Genomic DNA, 20,409 nt, shown 5'->3' on the forward strand with positions numbered 1-20,409 from the left:
AACAGATATGATACAACATGCAGACTAAGAATTTCGTACTTGATCCTGATACCGAACATCAACATAACTCTTACTGACAGAGAAGTGAGGAAATCTGACAATGCATAATGAGATCTGAAAACGGTCCAACCTTACTACGGTCTGACTCTATCATAGCCTGATCAATAACAACATGCATCGTATAATAACCTTCCTCCAAATTGGAATCAAAACAGGAGTCAAGAAACTTCCATGACCCACGACACCACTACCGCTCATTCAGATAACCAACAAGCATTCATAAACCTCGTTCTATTCAAGCCAGCCAACTAAACTACAGATAATAATCTTCCCCATGGAGTCTTCATCTTCTTCAAGACCCTCCAAAGAAAGAAACATCTCATTCTCAACAATGCAAACAAGCAACAGAATGTCCGAACGAAACCCTGACAACGAACCCGCTACCCCTATCTCGCTTACACCAGACAATCCAACACCAGCCCCAACACCCTCCGACCTCGAGGAATCTTTGACGAATGATCCAATTTCCCATCAGGACCACTCCAACAATGAAACAGCGCAAAATCTTGAATCGGCAGTCCGACGCTCGGGACCAAGCAGGAGCGCAAGTCGAGGACGGAGAAGAGGTCGAGTAGCTCGAGTTACCTTTCCGAGGGGAAGGCGGGCCAGAGTAGCTGCTGCTACGACAGAAAATATCGAGGCCGCAAGTACCGAGCCAGGTCCACACATTGAAAGGGGCAATAATGCATCAGGAAATGCCATCCATGAACCTTTTCTCAATGTGGGAAACACTGACCCAATTAACGCCTTCAGAAGAAACTTCAACGGAGGTCTGCTTCCAACAGCGACGCACGCAGAAGTGGTCAGCTTCCTATCCCAAGTCTCAGGTGTGCATCCAGCAGTGGCGCACGGAGAACTTATCCATTTCCTCTCCCACCTCTCAGGATGGAATTTGCCACCTGGGTTCAACATGATCGGCCAAGAAGAAATGGCTGGTACGAGATGGAACCCTGAAGAAGATAGTGCTGTTGTTTGGGAGACTGATAGCGATGAGTCTGGTGGGAGTGCAAATGAGGATCAGTCTAGCGATGAGGATGGTAGCACTTCAGGTGAGGAGAGGGCTGAGAGTCAAGACGAGGAAGCGGACTACATAACCAACCAGATCGCGCGATTGAGACGTGGTCCCCCGAGACGTGATCCTGGATCTTTGGAAGAGTCGGATCGCTCGTTTACTGGTAGCGAGGATCGCGAGTTCATCGATGAACGAGCTAGAGCAGAAGAGAGGATCGACAGATTGGAGTCGGCCATTCCGCAACTTGAAAGTACGCCTAGACCACAAAGCTCAGCAGGAGCAACGACAGGAAGTACAGCCGCTACTGATGATGCTGTTATGCCCATTACAGGGAATATCATACATCCCAGAGGTCAAGAGCAGTTGATGAGAGAGATGGTTGCCGATATACAACGATATGATAGGCAGCGCGAGAGCGAGCTTGAACGCGAATATGGGTATAGCAGATGGTCGCCTGAAAGCTCGCCGGAGAGGTATACGCTGAGATCTTCCAGCGTTGCGATCCGACAAGCTGTGAGAAGTATGGCGCCTCGTGGCCGGTGGGATTTGGGAGGAGACGAGGGGGACCTCGGGGCTGTTGCTACCTTAGCAAGTCTGCCTGTACTAGAGGGATCAACAGTCAACGAGAGACAGCGCCAGCAGCGAATCCGGAATGTCAGAGCTGGCTTGGCGGAGGGTTTCGGGAATGGCGAGCAAGCGGACTCGAGACAGCCTCTTCAGAGGCTCGCAATGGATCAACCGGATCCTTCAGATGAGTTTCTGAGGATGTTGATTGCGAGTCATCCACCATACAGCTACGAGATGGAAGCACATGATGAAGATACCATGTTGACAGAAACGCAAAGGGCGTTCAGATACGGGTTTGCAGACCCGAGTATCCCGATGACTCAACAGCAAGAAGATGATTTCCAAGATCTTCGTTTCGATTTGCGGACGAGGCTAGAGAGTGTAGCTCTTGGCATGGAGATTGTTGTAAGGATGTTGGACGCCGTGATACTGGACGGTATGGATCGCCGAGACGCGAGTCACATCTTACTTCAATGGTCGCTGTACATGTCTGGACTACACGCAGCACAGCTGTATCATAATCTTCCATACATGCTTCCACCTCCAGTTTTGGCATTGTGGACTGCAGTGCGCCGGGGATGGGGATCCTGGAGCCCAGACGCTTCATTTTTAGAGGAAGTTAAGGACATCTTGCAGGGATATACGGTCTTCGACTATAGGATTGACGTTGACCCCACCAGCTTGGAAAGAAATGGACTGCTCTCCAATGTAAGGTTAAGCGCATTGCCACCAGAGGAGAAAGCCTTCTTCGAGGAGTTGATCGAGCAGCGCTCAAACAAGCTCGTGTCCGTTGCAATAGTATTTCGAGATTGGGCCATGTTCGCGCCGACAATTGATGATACAATGAGACTGGAGTCAGAGCAACACTTCTCGAGAAATCAACTCCGTATGGATCGCCTGGCTAGACTGGTAAGGGAAGAACGAGCGATAAATGCGGATGGCATTGACCTGAAACATTACGTGACTTCTCGAGAAGAAATATCACCGGGGGGACAACTTGTAATGCAAGTTCGGTCGCAAATTCGATGGTCTCATCGCCCAGTATGGCAAGAACAAGATCCCGGATCAGCATTTCTCAAGTTTCTATGCTACGAAGAACTGGATAGTTTCGTAGAAACTGGTTCCCGTTTCGATGAAAGACGCTGGGACATTGTCAACCCTGAATACAGGTGCACAGTAGCGACCAAAGCGCCGAGCGACCAAGACGAAGCCCAAAGTAAGTGATCCTTCTGACTATTTGATTACTTGCAATTGCTTCTTCCACAGCTTGGAGCTGTAGGCACGATGATTCACGCTAGCTTGGAGCATCTCATCTAAATGTATGAGACCCGTCAACTAATGTTGAGTCTCTGAATTTTAGGACAGTACGTACTGCAGTTGGAAGGTATTGGTGCGGGTCTTCCTGTGCCAGAAAGAGCACTCCTTGCGACCATGATCCGAGTGGCTGCGCATGATGGTATGGAGATTCGTGAGCGAGTTGGTTTCTTATCGGTATGGACAGACTTTGAGGAGCAGATTCCGGCCCTCTTGCAGACCTACCCAGCCATCCAAACGTTTCTCAGCCTTCCTGTTGTAAACTTCTGGGTGGCTCTTCGTCGGGGTTGGGGCGCATGGAGACCTAGCGACAGCATGCTGGCCTCCATGCGCGGATTCTTGAATCATATTACGGGTGTGGATCATGCTCCTCCTACTCCAAGACGAGCAGGGCAGATATCAACGATATCGGAACTTGTTGAACAGACCATACTACCCAATGAGGAAAAAGAGAGATTCCTGCTTCTCGAATCGATAATTCCTTTGGTCAGAATCCATCGGCTTTTTGAGAATTGGGCAGCCTATGAGGTTACCGTAGATGATACGAGGCTTCCCTCTGAAGAGCACTTCTCAAGAGCCGAGCTTCGGCTAGACAGGCTGGAAAGGATCATTAGGGAGGAACGAATTATCAATGACCATCGGTCAATTCGAGGTGCACGGCAAGGAGACAGTGATAGAGTGTATTTGTTTTCCCGAACATGATGTAAAGCACGCGGATATACCATTCGACCCCTTTGGATTTCGTTGGGGAATGCTCTTTACCTTCAAATAGTTTGTAACGGTACGTCAAATGACAGTGCAGTTGAAGAAATACAGAGATCAAGATGTCTAAAGCAGCATGGGATCTCTACCAGTGGCTCGTTTTGGCTGTCACACGGTATACCGTACTACGGTTAAGAAAAAAAAAGCGTCTTCATTGTGCTGTGGAAAACACAGTCCTGCCCTTATATTGTACAACAACTCCAGACTCCATCATGCAATCCATATTCGCCTCATGCTTTTTTCGACTTCTCCTGGACGTCCTTCAACAAAGCGACGAGATCGCTCTCGTTACCCTCCATTTCCAAGCCTCTCCCAATCCACTCTTCTGCCTCCTCTAATCTACCCATCTCCATTAAGCACTTGGCTTTTCTCCACCACGCCTTTGCATTACCAGCTTTCTTAGCTTCAACACTCGACTCTGCATCAACAGAGCCCTCAGCCCAACTCTGCATCGCCATATGTGCCTGTGCTCGATTTGCGTATAATCCAGCAACTTCGTCTCTCACCAGTCCAGAAGGTTCCCAGAGCGGTCGCGAAAGTGCCATTTTGAGGCCGAGAGAATAGTATTGGATGGCTTCAGCATGCTTCCCTTTGCGAAATGAATCATTACCAGTTTCGCGAAGCTTCGTGATTTGTGCAGAGCGTTTAGGGTTGACGGGAATAGGAGGTGGTGGGGCAGGAGATTCGAGGCTCAGGAGCGTCTTGTGGAGCTCATTTAGAGTCTTGAGTTCTTGATTGAGGATTCGTGAGCTGGAAGTTGTACTGATCGCTTTGGATTGCGGATCAAGTCTGATTGGGAGAAGGTCGAAGGTCTCTGTGTCGTCCATGATGGAAGTGGTTCCTGATTCGAAATGGACTGTGGAAGGATGCTTGAAATGCCGATCGTCTGCGCCTTGGTCGAAATGATATGCGCCCTGCTCGAGATGGTAGGAACGGATGGGTTACACCGAGTAATGTCGGTGTGCAAGTTTGGAGACGTTGCGACTTTGAGTGAGTGGTTTGTCTGGTCGATGAGAATAATTGAGGACAGCCTGGTGTTTTTTCGGTAAGGCTGAACTTTGGCTCGACGGCCTCTAAGCCCAATACAGCACTAGCGCCTGCACCGCCATTCTCAGCTTCCCCATGCCATGCTCTCAAGGGCGGAAAAAAGTGGCCGTTTTTGTAGGCGAAAACCACCCAAAAATTCGGCCACTTTTCTCCGCCCCCTAAGAGCCATGATCTGCTCTGTTGTGTTTCCCACCCGTATCCTTTTCTATCAGGCAACGAACATTCGACTGGTCAGCACCATGATCCAACCAGCATAGCCATGTTCTCTCCGCCCCGGACTTTCTGACCATATGACTGTGCGATCGCCTTTGGCCAAGGAGCTAGGCAAGTGAAGCCGTGTCTGAGCCTCGACGCCCCGAATGACTACAAAGTACTTCGTAGGCATCATGGATATATAAGAAGTGCCTCCACTTCTTTATGAAGGTAAGTGATATCTCTTTCATCATCGACCAAAGCCTACAAGACGACTTTGACGTTACATTACAACACTTCCTTTACAAGCCTTTCGAAATCTACCATCGAACGCAAGCATACACAATGTGCGGACTCTTCCACGCTATCTGGTACGAGACTTACGAGCTCTGGGATGCCGTGCTCACTGGTCTGGGAGGTCTGCTCATGAAGCTGGGACTATAAAATCTGCAGCTCGAAAGACTCTACTTTATCTCGACCGCGATCGATGATATACCTCCGCCCACGAAGACCAAGTACGAAACGATACCTCCTCTCCTCCTACGACTTCATCTATATCGAATCTTGGCCGGACCAAGCCCTGAGCAGTATGAGATTCCATCTCGATCCCTGCCAAGCAATAGCTTTTTGAGCAGTTGGACTCAAGACGAACAATAGCTGGTGCAACCAGTGAGCCACGTCGACGGAGTCTGTCTGCGAACATGTACACTACATATTACCCGCGAGAATCATACAATCGTTCGTATCCGGTATACTTCCTATGATTGAGGCAACGTTAAACAAGGCGTTTGGGACTAGGATATGGCGTTGAAGGCACAAACGATGAAGGATGCTTAAGCGCATTGTACGAAACACTTGTCGGCGCAAGAGATGCATAGTATGTCAGGACATACAGGTCTTCTGATGGGTACTTGTACTAATAAGCTTTTCTCCTAATATAAATGTGTTATATACACTCTGGCTGCTCAGAGAGCTGTGAGCGATGCTTTACGCATTATGAATCACTTTTACGTTATATTCGTATTTGACTTTTTCTGTACACATTTGCTCTACACATTCATTGGCCAGTGTCACTATTCCAAGAACTAGACTACCTTTCTTAGTTACCTTTACCATGACAGTCAATGGATGCACCTTTTGAGATCTAAATCTATATTGAAGCTTTTCTGCTGCATACTTTGGCGTCTGCGATGTAACGAAACACAGATCTCCAGCAAGCGCGACCCAAGAAAGTAACATTCCTTCACTAGTTACTTTTGAATCCGAAATAAAATCCTCGCGTCGGTATTCGGCTTGGGTGAACCAATTTGGTGGGTGTCCGCGAATCAGAGTTCGAGGTTCAACAGCCTGCATCCGGATATATATATTTTCCATATTGAAGTTACAATCTGGTGATCCTTCCACTAGATTCAGGTCTTTTTCTGAGCTCCGTAATCAGGCCACCCTGCCATGCTTGTAGTTAGGTGCTTTGCGTTCCGACTATATATTTTGTTCTACTTGCGCTGTCATTGAACTGGATATCCAAATATTATCAAGATGTTGACCAAAGTTTTGTCAATCTTCCTTCTCCTTCTGGTAGCGATGCCCTTTTCGTCGCAGACACCGTTGAATCCTGACCATATTGCATCGATTGGTCACCTCCTAATTCCGCGAATCTCGCCCAAGACCACGTTATATATACCAAGTGCAACTAGAACCACCTCGACTCAAACATCTTCCACTTTTACATCCTCCCTATCAACCTCAACCACAACACCCACCATTCCATTCACCACCGAAATCTCCAAATCCGGCCGAACAATCTACGTCAAAACCGGCATCTCAGGCTGCAACCAAGAAGGCACCGCAGCTACCTCCATCAGAGTACTCGGCCAAGGCGGCCCCGCAACCGACATTCTGAGCTGCCAAGCCGGCTGCCGCTTCACAACTGCTTGCGAGGCTTACTCTTTCGCTACCGCGTCGTCGAATTGTACTATGTATAATGCTGGTCTTGGAGGCAATGTTCAGAGTTTGGAGGGCACGGGAGTCTTTTTCTCGATGAAGTATCCGGCGGATGGGAGTGATTTTTGTTATGATGATGTGCCGTTCACGGCGGGGGGCAGTTGGTTGTATCCTTATCCTACGAGGAGGGCGAAGGGTTTGTGATTAGGGTCCGAAGAGTTTGGTTGATGAAAAGTTAATTGTTTTTGTTGTGTATGAAATGCAAAAGTCATTAGTCTATTGTTTTTGGGCTCAAATGAACTCGGATTTGCACGAGTGTTGCATGCCAAAATTCAAGCCAACCACTTCGTAAACCACTCAATCGCCTGCCTTTCCGCCTTCTCTGCACACTCCACCTCATTCCTATCCTCTGGATGCGTCCTAATTGCAAACCCATGCTTCGCACCCGGGAAAATCACAACCTCAAAATCACCCTTCTTCGCATCCAGAATCTCCTTCATCTTCCTCGCCTGTGGAGCTTTCATCACCGTATCCTCATCTCCCACCGCCACCGATGTTGGGACACTAAGCTTCTCGAGATCGCCCGGGATCTCAATATACGACGGATGAGCCGCGAATGCACAATCTAGCAATGCTTCTGGAGTGGAAGAACCGGGTCGCTGGACTCGTGAAGATGAGGAGTCGGCAGCGAGCATCATAGTGTGTTTACCGCCCCAGCAGAAACCTGCTGCCCCGATTTTGAGATTCTGGGTAGGGAACGGAGGGTCAGATTTCCGGAGCGCTTGAAAGAAGGAGAGCACCCTAGGGTGGGTCTTCTCGATGCTGGATTTGGATTTCCAGGGGATGGCATAAGTCAGGACTTGGAAGACGTAGATTGGTTTGTAGACTATGGCGGAGAACCAGGATGGTGCGGGGTTCATGATTTTATCTGTTAATGGGATGGCGGCTGGGTCTAAGGAGTTCCCTGGTGCTCATAGTTAGAATAGGTGGGAAAGAGGAGGGGGGATGAGAACCGTTCATGAAATCGGGGCAGTAGACTAGAAATCCGCCGTTCTGGGCGTAGTGATCGGAGAGAACTCTGTTGTTGGGGAATTCCCATCCGAAGGCATCGGTGATGATGACTATGATGCCTTTTGGTGTCACTCCGTCTGAGGGTTGAGCAACGTAGGTTCGGAGACCGTGGATGGTGGTCTCGGTTCCGGTGGGGTGAGTGGTTGTTATTCCTCCACGGAAGCAGTCGGGACAGGACATCTTGAGTGAGTGAGGATTTGGAGAGCATGTGTCAGCTAGAATACATTTTTGAATGTAGATTCTTTTCAATTTTTGATGTCAGCTTGAGGTTTATATAAGACCTCCTCGTGGATCCTTTTTATGCAAGTGTGCCTCAGGCATTCACACGGCGTACGACTCCCTGAATTGGTTGTGAGGACCTTTGCGGCGGTAACATCGTTATCGAGACAATGTGCGATTATTTCCAATACGCCCTTACTGATTTTGATCCTGCGACGGTCCTAGCAATGGATCAATTTCTGACTTCGTCGAGCGACTGGGGACCGCCTGTGATTGTCCGAAGCGTTTTTGTTGTCTTTGTCTCTTGTCTTGGACCCATCGAGTTGGACGTGCTCTGCGGCTCATGTTCACTGTCTTAATGGTCCGTATGTACCCTGCGTTAGTGTTAAAATTGCGAAGAAGCTGAGTTCAGAAAACACCTACATATATCTGCCACTTGCCTTGGTGATTGGGCTTGGGCACTTGGATTGCCATACTTAGCGAAAGGATATCTAGGTCCAGAGATTTCGAGAAGATACTTTACTATTGGATCAGGTCTTAATTGATGCTCTGCTGTACGCTACGATTATGTTCTCTACTTCTGTTCAAATCGAAGTCCATGTCACGTGGTGATCTATTTTTCACAGTGTCAGGTCCTTTTCAATATGGAGAAAGTCTTCTTTTCCTAATGCTGATTCCAAATTGGAGGCGTCGATTTCTTAAGATCTCCATCTAGCTGTCAAGAGTGTCTGTATGTGTTTCGACCTTTCTAGTATGCCAAGCCCTTGTCTCTAACTCGCATCCATCATCATCTGTAGTCGTACATTCCCTAACTTCGCGTTTTCCTTCTTGTTCCTGCTTCTTTTTTCAGATGGATTCATTAATAATTTGTGCGCAACAAGCTCAAACAATCCCTTCTGAGCTCAGCCGCTTGGCAACTACTTTACTCTTCTTCGCGATGTTCTCGCTCAAGACAAGGATACTCCTGCTTTGCAGCAAATCCACTACAGAAATCTCGGCACTGGTCTGACCAAGTAGCCAATGGCGCAATTCGACTGCAACGAGAGAATCAACTCCACAAGCTGTGATCGATTGCTCGGGGTCAATATCAGCATCTGAAACCATCAGATTGTTGGCCAGCTTGCTGATGATAGCCTCGCAGATGACAGCCTTCGCATCTGATAGTGACTTCACGCCACTCAGACGATCGCTCAAACTAGCCTTTTGCGCATCCTCTCCTTTACCGTGGGCGGTAGATCTTGATGATCTTTTTTGTCGAAGAATCGAAAATTTGCTATCTTGAATCCAAGCTGCGTCGAGTTCTCTCGTGCTTAACACGATTCAGATGTTGTCACCGAATTCTCCTTTGGAAAGTGCTACAATCGTCTAGGAGATCCGAGATTCGATCCTTCATTTCACGATAATGCCAGAGGTGGTGCAGATATGATACCGTTCCTAGCCTTCTTTCCCTGGATCATGCGAATCTTGGAAGCTCTACCTCAAAGTCTAACTTCAAGACTGAGTTTAGACTACGAACAATTCTTAGCCGAGAAGAATGTTTGTCCTTCTCCCGACCTTTTCCCACCAACAACTACTGGTGATTGAAATAGGATATCTTCGCAGAAGCCAAAAATGTAATCTCCTCACCCAAAGCCTCATTCGAAGACCGCCAACACAGAACCATTTTCCACGACATCCTCGACAGCAAACTCCTACCAGAAGAGAAATTTCTTGACCGTCTCGCCGATGAAGCAGCTGTAACGCTGTCAGCTGGGACTCTGACCACAGCTTGGGTCCTCGCCGTAGCAATTTACTACATGCTGGCGAACCCTCTCCTCCTCAAGAAACAAAAGCTTGAACTCGAAGCTGCTATTCCAGATCCTTCTCAACATACACCTTTGGCGACACTTGACACACGTCCTTATCTCAGAGCCGTTATTCAAGAATCGATCAGACTAGGATATGGAGCTCCGGGTCGAGTATGCCATATTGCGCCAGATGAAACGATGCTCGTCTCTAGCTCTCGAGATCTAGCCATTCTGCCAGCAACACCGACATGTATGACAGTGTATTTGATGCATCACGTCGAATCCATCTTTCCCTCGTCTTACACCTTCAATCCCGAGCGCTGGATCGAGAATCCAAGATTGGATAAGCATCTCTTTGCGTTCGGCAAGGGCTCGAGAGGCTGTGCGGGGATTAAATTGCGTATGCAGAACTGACTATCGCTGTTGCGAGGATATTTAGAAGTTGGGGGAGTAAAGAGTGTAGATTTGAGAGCGATAAGGGTGTGCTCAAGTTGTGGGAGACGGAAACGTGGGATGTAGAGTTAGTTGGTGCAATGGTTTTGACGAAGGTTTGGAATGGGACGAAGGGAGTGAGAATCAGGGCGAGGAAGTGAAAGAGTTGGTGTGAAAGCCCGACGGCATGTGAAGTTTTGACGATGGAGTATTGTCTAACTCCATGTTATTAGTGAAGTGTCCCTGGGAGAATATTTAGAGCCAAAGCCATCGTCATCTTTCACTTGGCACACTTTTTGCGCTATTCGCGCCATTCGCGTCATTCGCGCTACCCGCGTTGCTTGTGCTGCTTGTTTTCGTCTCAAACTTCCTCGTTTTAACCCAATAGCTTCGTCTACTTAGTTGTAAGTGCTATCCCAGTTCTAGTCTCCTGTCCCCCAAAGTTTGTCCAAACTTCATACCTTAACTTTTTGTTCTCCAATCACGTGCAACGCGTCTTGACTTCCAACTCGATACAATCTCCCATCTTCCTCTTTCACATACCAATTCCCACATCCAATCAGCATCCCCTCTATCCCATCTCCCTCACACTGATCAATCTTGACAGAAATCACCTGATTCTCATTTTTGCACTTTTCAAATCCTGTTGCACGTCGCAAAATTGCACTTTTGTGATGCATCACTTTCACAGCCAGGGATTCCGCGTGGCTTGTTCGACTGGATGTTACTTGTCCGGATCCACGTGTGACCTGATCTTGGAGGCCAAGACAAACTTCGATCTGAGCGACAACGATGCCATCGGCATGAAAATCCGCAGTGCATACCTTCGAGAACTCAGCAAACCTTGACTGTTCATTGGTTGCGTTCTGGTGTGCTGAGGCTTGCGAGCGAGCGGGTGGCTTGCGGGATTGGAGGCTAGACGTAACTCTTCGATCGATGGAAAAGCGATAAGGAGTTGGAAATTCAAGGACCACACCTTCAGGAGCCTACGAAACCCGGAACGCTCATTGGCTCACCAAATATGTGCTCTCAATATGCCAGCTTCGTCGGGTGTCTGCTTGCGGATCTACGAGGCCATACTAGGGAGTCTGGCCGACTTTCCTGCTGTGTAAGTGCTCGAAATGTAGCGAACAAACCCTTCAGAGTTGGATCAAACTTGGATGTTCATTGGCGGAGAAATGCCATTGCACAACCAAAGCTGCTCCACAGCAGGAATTAGAAGCCATTTTTCATGCAGCCGCCCAGTTGCGCAAGTGCTATAACTACAGGCAGTAGATCCTGGAGAGCTTGAAGACACTGGTACTTTCATTCGCGTATAGTTCCTTGCGGGACAGATGAGCCAGCTATGTGACTCAAGGCAATTGTAAAAACTGCTAGTGGATGTGCTATCACAATGTAAATGTACAAGAACTTGAACGCCATGGAGTTCGCCGCAATCGCTGCTCTCCTTAGATAGAGTTCACCACGAATTGTCTTGGATGCTCAAATACTTCTCGTGAAGCTGCTCTTCGTGTTCCTTGGCACGTCTCCAAATGCAAGTGTACTGATGAGCTCCCCACAGTATGCTCCCAATCTAGATAATCAGTACCGCAAATAGCGTGCAGTTTGTGTTGATATGTTGCTGCTCTGGCGGTAGCAGGAACTGAGGACTGCATTGAGCTCGTGTGTTATACCAACTCAAGGGCGGTGTATGTCTTCCCCGGCAGCAGGTTTCGCGACGCTTGACTCCCCAACCCGATGAATGCCATACTTCTGCTTCAGCGCCTGCAATTCAGTCTCATATTTTCCATAAAACGCAGCTCGACTCGACCGATCCATATCCAGCAGGAATTGTCCGATATGTTTCCCTTGAACTGGCTCCTTGACAATCTCAGTCATCAACCAGAGATGAACATCATCTTTGTAGTAAAACAAACGGGGCTCAGATTGTTCGAGAAGTATGTCCCCTCCAACAGGATTGCCATCTTCGTACGCAAGCATTCCATTCACTTCCAGACGACCACCCCAAGCACTTGCCAATTCCTGCAGCATGTCAATGGGATTGTGACCTTGTTTTGGTACGCGAAGGGAATGTCGCGGACGCCAAGTATCGGGCTCAAATGTCGATGAGCGCGTTTCGAGAACTATTCGTCTTTTGATCGTGGATAGAGGGTTTGGTGCGGTTGAGGCAAATCGAAGTTCTTCGAGATATTGTTTGTGGGTGCGATCCTTCTCTGAATCCCTGTGGCGGCCTAGGACTCTCATCCATTGCCGGTGTGTGTAAAGAATGCGTCCTGCTACGCTTTTAATATTCAAAGTGATCGAAGATAGTTGACCTTCCTGAGCCCATCCGGCGAGTATCGAAAGGTTGTGGCCGAAGACTAGACGATCTGCTATTGTTTTGTAGAAAAGGGTATCGATGTTCATCTGAACAGACCGGACTTGGCTTTTGATCCTCATGGCGACATTAGGTGCAATTATGCCTTCAGGCGCAGGTGCATGTGCATTAAGAATCGACCGTAGGTGGAGGGTATTGTATTTCCACCAAATATCTCTTGTTTCGTTGTAGATCTGCTTGCAGGTGCGTAATAAACACATTTGGATTTCTTCTCCTCCATCTTCATTCAATGCTCGATAAGACCCCTTCTTGAGCTCAATTCGACTTCGTGGGGCTGTAAATAGGTAAGAGTAAATCTGGATGCGGAGCTCGAGCGGCAAGCCGAGCAGGGTTGACGAGGCCATGGAGACGGTGATGTGTCTTGTCTCTAGGCAACTTTTGTTGGATATGTCACTGTCTTATAATTGCTGAAGTAGGGTTTCTACACTTTGTCAACTTCGTTGGAGTGCTACAGGCTTTAGAAAGCTTCAGAGATAGCTGTGTTGTCGTTCTCGTTTTGAGCGGTGAGCACGGCTGATGACAATGCGGGGTCGCCTCGAAGCCATAGGCCAGAAGCCATGCAGGAAGCCACAACCGGAACACTCAGGGGTTCGCCCAGAGTGGCGTTTGTTGCATGTCGCAAGAAAAAATGCAATTTGCAGGCCAAGATGGTGCTGATTGAAATCTGCATATCTTGGCGGACAAGGCTTTCCACATGCATGTCATTTTCACCCGAAACCAGCGAGCCTTCATGTACCTAGTTGAGACATTCCATGGCTCCTGGAAAAGTTTCACAGGATTGGAGGCGAGGCTGACTTGGCCATTTGCTTTCGTCTGAACTCATTGGGGTTAAAATTTTACAACAGGCACTGCCAAGAAGTGAAGCATACGAGAGTACTTATTGGTCGAAGAAATGCGCTCAGCCTGTGTGTTAGAAAGGTAACACAACTAGCACTCTCAAAAAATGAACGGTCGAAGAACGAGGCTGGCAATTCTGTTGCACGTCGATAACGTGCAGTTTTCCAGGGCGTTTGGTCCTGGGTGTTGAGATTGGAGGCCAAGTTACCCACGCCGCGGTGGAGGGGTGTAAAGTTTCTAGAAAGTCACCTACACGAACATGTTAATTTGTGACATTTGATTGGCACATACTTTTCACTCACTTGCGTGTATCTATGTATAGACTCGTTTCCTGCATCTCTCCGAATCCGGATGTTCCACAGCCGCATGAGGTTTGGTTTCTTTTTGCAGAAGCCCTGCTCATTGGCCCGAATCCTGTTGTTGCACATCGCAACAAAAGTGCAGAAACTCGTTTGTTGCAAGTCTACATGGACACACGCATGTGGCTTGCACGAATGTACCCTTGAGGAGGGTTGTTATTGGAGGCTTTGAGGTGAGATCCTTTGAAAAGTGGAAGCTATGTTCAAGTGTTTGTGGTTGGTTTTGTGCAAAGTTCAAATCACAGTTGGAATTTGCACTTTTGTGGTCACGCTCCTCCGTTGTTGGCAATTGGACGGGAAGCGAGTCCAATAACTACCTAGGTAGCAGCTATTCTCTGTCATGCTCAATTATAAATACATATATGAGCGTACGGAATTAGACACTCGAGTCTTGATATTAGGGTAGAGGAAGGCATTGATTTCGCGGAAGCAGCCGAACGATTCTATGTACAGATAATCAGAAACACAAAGATTCGACAAGCACATGGTATCACTGTTCTATCTAGTCTCAATCTCAATCGCTATGCTCTCGCCAATATCTATCAGACCAGCTCGGCCATGCTCAGCTTGTGACGAGTCCTCTAGCTTCGCCACTCCCTGCTTCTCACGGGCTTCATCAAATTCAATCGTCGCCTCATACGACTCGTTCACTGAGCCAATGAAAGTTCCAAAATGAACGCCAACGGTGTTCTTCGACTTGACAACTTTGTGTATATCGATAGCGTCTGCTGGTGATGCGTGAAATGCCGAAGGTATTTCTTGGTGAGATAATCGCAGTCCGATATACGAGATGAAGCTTAGGGTCCCGCCTCTCCAGATTGGTATAAATGAGAGGTCGAATGGGCCAAGCTTTTTTCCTATCTCCTCGAATATGGGGCAGACTTCCTCTGACTTTGCCGTTCTGCGATAACCTGTATCTCCTGCGTGATAGATGCCTCCCTTTCTCGTCCTTCGCACCACCAACTTATCGGATTCTTCGATCTTTGGATGCAAGAATTGTTCGATGACCCATCCACTCCACAAAGTGCTTCCTTGATCCAAAGTTCCTCTTCCTGAGTTATGCTGAGCTGGTACGCAAGTGAATTTCAGCACAGTACTATCCATATCATTTTCCTCAACCTCGAAACCAAAATCTCGAGGGCTGAACTCAAGATCAGACCACCAGTCCATCTCATTAATCTGTTCGGAAGGGACACCAGTCGCCGTAAGCCAGGTTTTGTTTCCCAAAGGAACAAAGAATTTGCATTTGGGAAACCTCAGAAGTATGGCTTTAATCGAGACAAGGTCAAGGTGATCGTAGTGATTGTGTGAGATGACCACAGCGTCACAGGCGGGTAAGTCGGCAGCTTGAACCGGGCTTGGCTTCATCCTGCTTGGTCCTGTATACTGCGTGGGGCCAGCTCTCATTGAAAAGATAGGGTCGAACAGTACCCAAAGGCTAGGTTTCCTCTGTGTTGGAAGAGATGGCCAAGATCCCGTCGAAGCTCGTGACATACTCGCATTCCGAACGCCCTCGAGCGGCAACTCGACCATAACACCAGCATGGCCTAACCAAGTCCCAACTATACAATTCTCTTGCTTCAGCCCCCTGTTCTTCGGGCTTGAGATTCCCCAGTCCGGTTGCACGACCTTGATCTCACGTGCTCGCTCGTCCTTGTGGAGATCGTGATTGTTATACCAACTCAAAGGATTCGATATCGTCAGGAGCTCGCTCCAAGTTGGCTTCTCTGCTGAAGGCCATGGATTTCTGAATAAGGTAGCGGAATTGTTGGCGTGGTGAGCTGGGCGAGGTTTGGATGACCGTGAGGAGCGGGCGGAGGATGCTCGTGATGCCATTTTGGGCAAGTATTGATAGATGTATGCTCGTAGGAGCCGCTCCGCACCTTGCTCCGATTAAATGTGATTTCCAAAGGACCACGGTTGATGCTCGATGTGATTCAAACGACTATTGTAGATGCACGTGTTGGTTGCAAGATGACGTAATATTTCAGGTAGCAAACCTAAAATTAAGCTTGAACTTCCATTGGCCAAGGTCAACTCGCTTAGCGATTCGCTCCCCTTTTCAGACAAAGGGAGAATGTTCGTGAGGTCATTGGACATAAGCTTCTGCTGGGAGATTCTGACGCTACACAAGAGGTGTACTCCGTAGTTTTTCGATATCAGAGCTTTGCAGCAACTAGCGCCCCATGCCATCATATATAGTATTACATCTTTTATTTTCGCTCATGTTGCGCACTAGGAGCGAAACGGTCTCGGGTGAATCTATGTCCATTTTCTGAGCATATATACATCTTGCGCCCCAAAGTTTCTTACCCAGAATACATCTTCTTCTTCCGCCACTACAAACCTTCCCCCCTTCCAAAGACGACCATCAAGTCTCCACCGTCAGCCGAAATTTCCAACTCCAATCAAGCGCAACCATGTGCGAAGTAAATCATCTCAAATGTATCGAATGCCAAGATACAAAGACTACGATCACCCTCTGCCAAGTACTCAAAGACAAAAACGATGAGACGTATGACTACAAGGATTGTCAGAAGGAGGAGTGGTCTGAGGTGGACAAGCGAAAACACCTGTGCAGCAAATACACCAAGCCAAAGATTCGAGCATAGATAAGAGTCGAGAATGTCACTCTTAATTACAGAACAGCTCTTGTGGCGCAAGCTGTGGATGGATTATGGCGCAAATCTAGGACGGGCAGCAGGCAGGAAAGCGCGGTGATGCGAAAAGGCTTTGATCAAGTCCTTGATCAAGTCTGAGAAGCAAATAAATAGGCACTCCTTCTATTACTAATAGCCTTGCTGAGATACACAATGGAAGAGATTCTGCATCCCCATGCCTTTGCATCAAACCTTGACTGTGACTCTGGAAAATGTAAAGTGAATTACTAGGCCCATCTTACTTCTCTATCATGTTAGTCGACGAAGGCTCTCCATTTCCATCTTATCTCGCCCTTATAATTGTCTTACTCAATAGTCCTCTTCGACATCAACTTCTACGGTTTCCACGTTCTCATCCACGTAACTCCCCTCATCATCCTCGTCGACTTGTAAGTCGTCCTTAGTCTCCACGGTATCGACCTCATAGCTAACTGACTCGAAGTCAATTACCTCAATAGTGTCGTACGTTATGACCGCGGAATAGCCAGCTAGGAAATGAATCAGCAATCTCCTCATGCTTTTAATTTGGAAAGAACCATACCACCACCAACATTGCTAGCATATCCACCATTAACCTCCTCCAGGAACCACACAGACGAATTACTCATCACTCCATCATCTCACGTATCTCCCGTAATATCAAAGAAGTATCCCAATAACAAATCTACCTCCGTCTGCTCTATATCATCTGTCTGGTTCCCAAAGTTAAAAATCTGCCCTGCAGAAGTCGTAAACCAGACTCGACCCAAAGGCGAAATCGTTCTGAAAGACATTCATAGCAGTGATGGTCTCATTGCTGCCAAAGCCGATTGTTTGTCGATCTGGAGTCTGAGTCCCGGTTTGATCCGATGCGCCGTCGGTGGAGACCAGTTTTGCACCGCAGATGTTGCCATTTTGTCGGCAGATGGTGAGGCTGCGGACCATGGATCCATCGGTGGCCGTGAGCTGGAAGTCGGACATTGTACGAATTGGTGATCGGAGGCAGACTGATTCGAGTTTCTGAGCAAAGAAGTAGTGATGCTAACTCCAAAAACAGCAAAGTTTTATCTAGAAGTAATGTCAGCTTGGTTCTTACAGCAGCCTCACGCCATATATAAAAATTGATGTTGACAGCTTGCAAGTCCTCCAAGGATCACTCAAGGGTCTCAAGCCACAAAAGTTCGTTGTGAACGGATCTGGTCCCATTTTGGCAATATCTCTCGGAGCTGAAGCTTCTGTGCCGCAGGCCTACGCCCTACCGCTTATACACGTCCCCAGAGTTCTTTCTACCATACAGGGGCTATGATGGATAGACCCGCAACTTGCAGCAAGTTGCGGGATTTTGTAGTGATAGTCGGCGATGTCAATAATTTCGCCCCCAAGGCCTGGTAGCAGCCTTGGTAAATTCATCCTCAGCCCTCTTAACCTTATCTCTATTTGCCCAGAACCCGTGCCAAACTGAGAAAGTCTGCCGCATGAATCCATGTTCATCTAGTTCACCATATTATGTGTACTCGGTATCGCTGTAGGTCGTGGTTGGAGCTGAGACTGCTCATCTCGCGATCCGGGATACAATGCTCAGGATGGTGCTACTGTTTTTTTTGATTTCGGGGATTGACCTGGACAGAGACGGCTGAAGAAGGTGAAAGCCACTTACAACAAGTCAACGGCACCGAATTTTTCCCTTGCATGCCCAACCCTAGATGTCCAGCACAGTTCGAAGACTAGGTAATACAGAATCATCTTCCAACTCCACCAGATTATGCATTGATTTGTATCGCAGACGACCATCAGTCTAGCTGGAATTTCCGGCGGAATCCGGAGCTTTCTTGTAATCCTTCTTATACCATATCCTGTATCCCTTAACACTCGCGCAAGAATTGAAAGAAACAGTGTAGCTTCACCCAGAAGCATTAATGAGCAGCCTACTTTCCATGTATGATTTGTAGTGGTTTCGAAGTATGCCGAGAATGCTCTCAAAGTATCCGTACGTCTAGACCGGACCATCGTTCTAGCGTCATAGACGAGTTCGCGAGTGGGAAACCGGGCACTGAGCATGGTAGAAGTTGAAAGTTGATAATGGAATCTGTTGGATAACGGACGCTTCTTTGTTGGAAGGGACCGGTTGCTTTGGAATATATGCCAACGTCGATATAAGTACTCGACAGCTCAATAAATATTCGAAGTCGTTTGGAACGCTGCAGTTCGTCTCTCCTCTTCTTCTGGAAACTGAACTTTGTCATTGATCGAGCCACTCATAGCATTAGACTATGACAATTGCGGAGATATGGGGTTGATAATTCATGTAGAGCAACTCTTGATTTCGATAGTAAATAGAATAGTATTGACTCCAAGCTGCGTTCCTCTATCTGCGAATCCTGAAGAGTGTGTATTCGGTGTCGGCGCGGCACTGGACTTGTCCAACTAGTTCGATGTGTCTGTAAATCCTTTACGATGGTTAGCATGGTTCCTCCTATAGTCTCTTGAGCCAAAATGTGCTATAAAACGTCCCGTAGCTAGATAGCAAAGTTCTGGCATGAACATGACACTCTCGTGTCAGTGGCGTCGTCCAATATGCGATTTACTGACACAGATTTAAGCGTATGGCGATTGGAATAACGAGCCCATCGAAGGTCATTTTGTTATCCACCACGGTGCTGGACATGCAGTCAACGCCCGTTGGAAAACTAGTGTGCTATTCTATCACGTGAAAACTACTCGCTTCGTTGTACGCTAGTAGAAACTGCCCTATATCCCTCTTGCTGAACCTCGATCTTTCAAATTTTCCATCCACAAATCCATCCTCAACCAACCTCCACCACATTGTTCGCGCGCTCAGTACTCTGTTACGCACTGCCTTTTGCCATACTTATTCGATCTCCTTATTCTTACTTCTTTTTGCGACTTCTTTTTTATCTTTGTCCGACCGAAGTCGAACAGACTCGAACTTGCGCGTCCCTCAACGACATCATTATCACCAACGCGCAATAACTACTAGAGAAGTTGGAACCCCTTCTTCAAAGATGACTCTTGACCCTTCTCCTAGATCCGTGTCGCAATTGTCTTGTACATGCGCACAATGTCAAGGACCTGCCATGGCAGCTCCTCACCTTTAAACGTTTCGAGAACCCCAATTCTCGAGGCGTTTCTCCATAGTCGAATCCACCTAGGTAGTTCACGCACTTCGGTGGGTTGTTTTGTCGTAAGCAAGATTAACTCTGCTCGGGGGAGTTAGGATTAACCTAGGTGGATCGAGCATTTGATTCAACATCCAAATGCTCCGTTCTGAATTCAACATTCGGAGACTCGCATAGTCGAGCTTAGGCTCTAATGCCCTTGTATTGTATATCTTGTTTCCATTGGATCAATATTATAATCGGGGCAGCGCAGCACACTTTTTACAACCAGACATGATTCAATGCCATTGGTCTCTCACCGCTGGGATAGGGGGTGACAGACTTGTTCCCATCAGGTATGTCCCAAAAATGGAATATCATTGCTTTGCGAAGAAGAAGTAGTAGAAGTACTAATCGGTGGATATGATTCTCACAGACCAAGGCGGTTCATTAAGATTGACACTCTTTGAACTTCAAGCTGGGTTAGGTATGGTTGCACAGCTCGAATACTTGATAAAATTCTCACTAAATGACTCCTAGGTCGAACCTATTGATAACTTCTCGTTTTTTCTTCGAGATACGGTCTAGGTGGCAGGTGCGTCGGAAACACTCGTATAGCCGTAGGCTCCAGCCTTAATGCCCGAGATCATAAGCTGGGGGTAACCCCTCTTTCCAAC

At 47.6% G+C, this 20,409-nt stretch overlaps 7 protein-coding genes across 7 annotated transcripts; 3 read left to right on the top strand and 4 right to left on the bottom strand.

The window, feature by feature from the left end:
• Positions 1–283: 283 nt before the first annotated feature.
• Positions 284–3,655, top strand: LY89DRAFT_721774 (uncharacterized protein; the record flags this gene model as incomplete). Its single annotated transcript, XM_018218673.1, has 2 exons — positions 284–2,855; positions 3,024–3,655. The coding sequence occupies exons 1-2, from the start codon at positions 335–337 to the stop codon at positions 3,653–3,655; spliced, it is 3,153 nt and encodes a 1,050-aa protein (XP_018067311.1). The 5' UTR covers positions 284–334.
• Positions 3,630–4,865, bottom strand: LY89DRAFT_687866 (uncharacterized protein). Its single transcript, XM_018215592.1, has one exon. It carries the CDS (start codon positions 4,540–4,542, stop codon positions 3,946–3,948), a length of 597 nt encoding a protein of 198 aa, XP_018067312.1. The 5' UTR covers positions 4,543–4,865; the 3' UTR covers positions 3,630–3,945.
• Positions 4,866–6,074: 1,209 nt separating this feature from the next.
• On the top strand, positions 6,075–7,163 carry LY89DRAFT_197528 (uncharacterized protein). The gene has a single exon (XM_018205760.1). The coding sequence runs from the start codon at positions 6,491–6,493 to the stop codon at positions 7,097–7,099; it is 609 nt and encodes a 202-aa protein (XP_018067313.1). The 5' UTR covers positions 6,075–6,490; the 3' UTR covers positions 7,100–7,163.
• On the bottom strand, positions 7,063–8,221 carry LY89DRAFT_687868 (alpha/beta-hydrolase). Its single transcript, XM_018215593.1, has 2 exons — positions 7,909–8,221; positions 7,063–7,859 (listed from the first exon to the last, which is right to left on the bottom strand). The coding sequence occupies exons 1-2, from the start codon at positions 8,144–8,146 to the stop codon at positions 7,228–7,230; spliced, it is 870 nt and encodes a 289-aa protein (XP_018067314.1). The 5' UTR covers positions 8,147–8,221; the 3' UTR covers positions 7,063–7,227.
• Positions 8,222–9,607: 1,386 nt separating this feature from the next.
• On the top strand, positions 9,608–10,565 carry LY89DRAFT_699518 (cytochrome P450; the record flags this gene model as incomplete). The annotated part of the gene is made up of 3 exons (XM_018217061.1): positions 9,608–9,761; positions 9,818–10,331; positions 10,403–10,565. 3 exons carry the CDS (start codon positions 9,608–9,610, stop codon positions 10,563–10,565), a joined length of 831 nt encoding a protein of 276 aa, XP_018067315.1.
• A 1,219-nt stretch (positions 10,566–11,784) lies between these two features.
• LY89DRAFT_687873 (uncharacterized protein) lies at positions 11,785–13,233 on the bottom strand. The gene has a single exon (XM_018215594.1). It carries the CDS (start codon positions 13,123–13,125, stop codon positions 12,082–12,084), a length of 1,044 nt encoding a protein of 347 aa, XP_018067316.1. The 5' UTR covers positions 13,126–13,233; the 3' UTR covers positions 11,785–12,081.
• A 1,151-nt stretch (positions 13,234–14,384) lies between these two features.
• On the bottom strand, positions 14,385–15,910 carry LY89DRAFT_721779 (Metallo-hydrolase/oxidoreductase). Its single transcript, XM_018218674.1, has one exon. It carries the CDS (start codon positions 15,811–15,813, stop codon positions 14,476–14,478), a length of 1,338 nt encoding a protein of 445 aa, XP_018067317.1. The 5' UTR covers positions 15,814–15,910; the 3' UTR covers positions 14,385–14,475.
• Between the last annotated feature and the right edge of the window lie 4,499 nt (positions 15,911–20,409).

This window comes from Mollisia scopiformis (genome assembly GCF_001500285.1).
Source record: "Mollisia scopiformis unplaced genomic scaffold LY89scaffold_20, whole genome shotgun sequence".
Taxonomy (NCBI): Eukaryota; Fungi; Ascomycota; class Leotiomycetes; order Helotiales; family Mollisiaceae; genus Mollisia; species Mollisia scopiformis.

Coding starts and splice junctions, on each gene's coding strand:
- LY89DRAFT_687868 (XM_018215593.1), bottom strand. CDS start 8,146: ATGTCCTGTCCCGACTGCTTCCGTGGAGGAATAACAACCACTCACCCC. Junction 7,860..7,908: donor CTGCCCCGATTTCATGAACG/GTTCTCATCCCC, acceptor TATGAGCACCAG/GGAACTCCTTAGACCCAGCC.
- LY89DRAFT_721779 (XM_018218674.1), bottom strand. CDS start 15,813: ATGGCATCACGAGCATCCTCCGCCCGCTCCTCACGGTCATCCAAACCT.
- LY89DRAFT_197528 (XM_018205760.1), top strand. CDS start 6,491: ATGTTGACCAAAGTTTTGTCAATCTTCCTTCTCCTTCTGGTAGCGATG.
- LY89DRAFT_687873 (XM_018215594.1), bottom strand. CDS start 13,125: ATGGCCTCGTCAACCCTGCTCGGCTTGCCGCTCGAGCTCCGCATCCAG.
- LY89DRAFT_687866 (XM_018215592.1), bottom strand. CDS start 4,542: ATGGACGACACAGAGACCTTCGACCTTCTCCCAATCAGACTTGATCCG.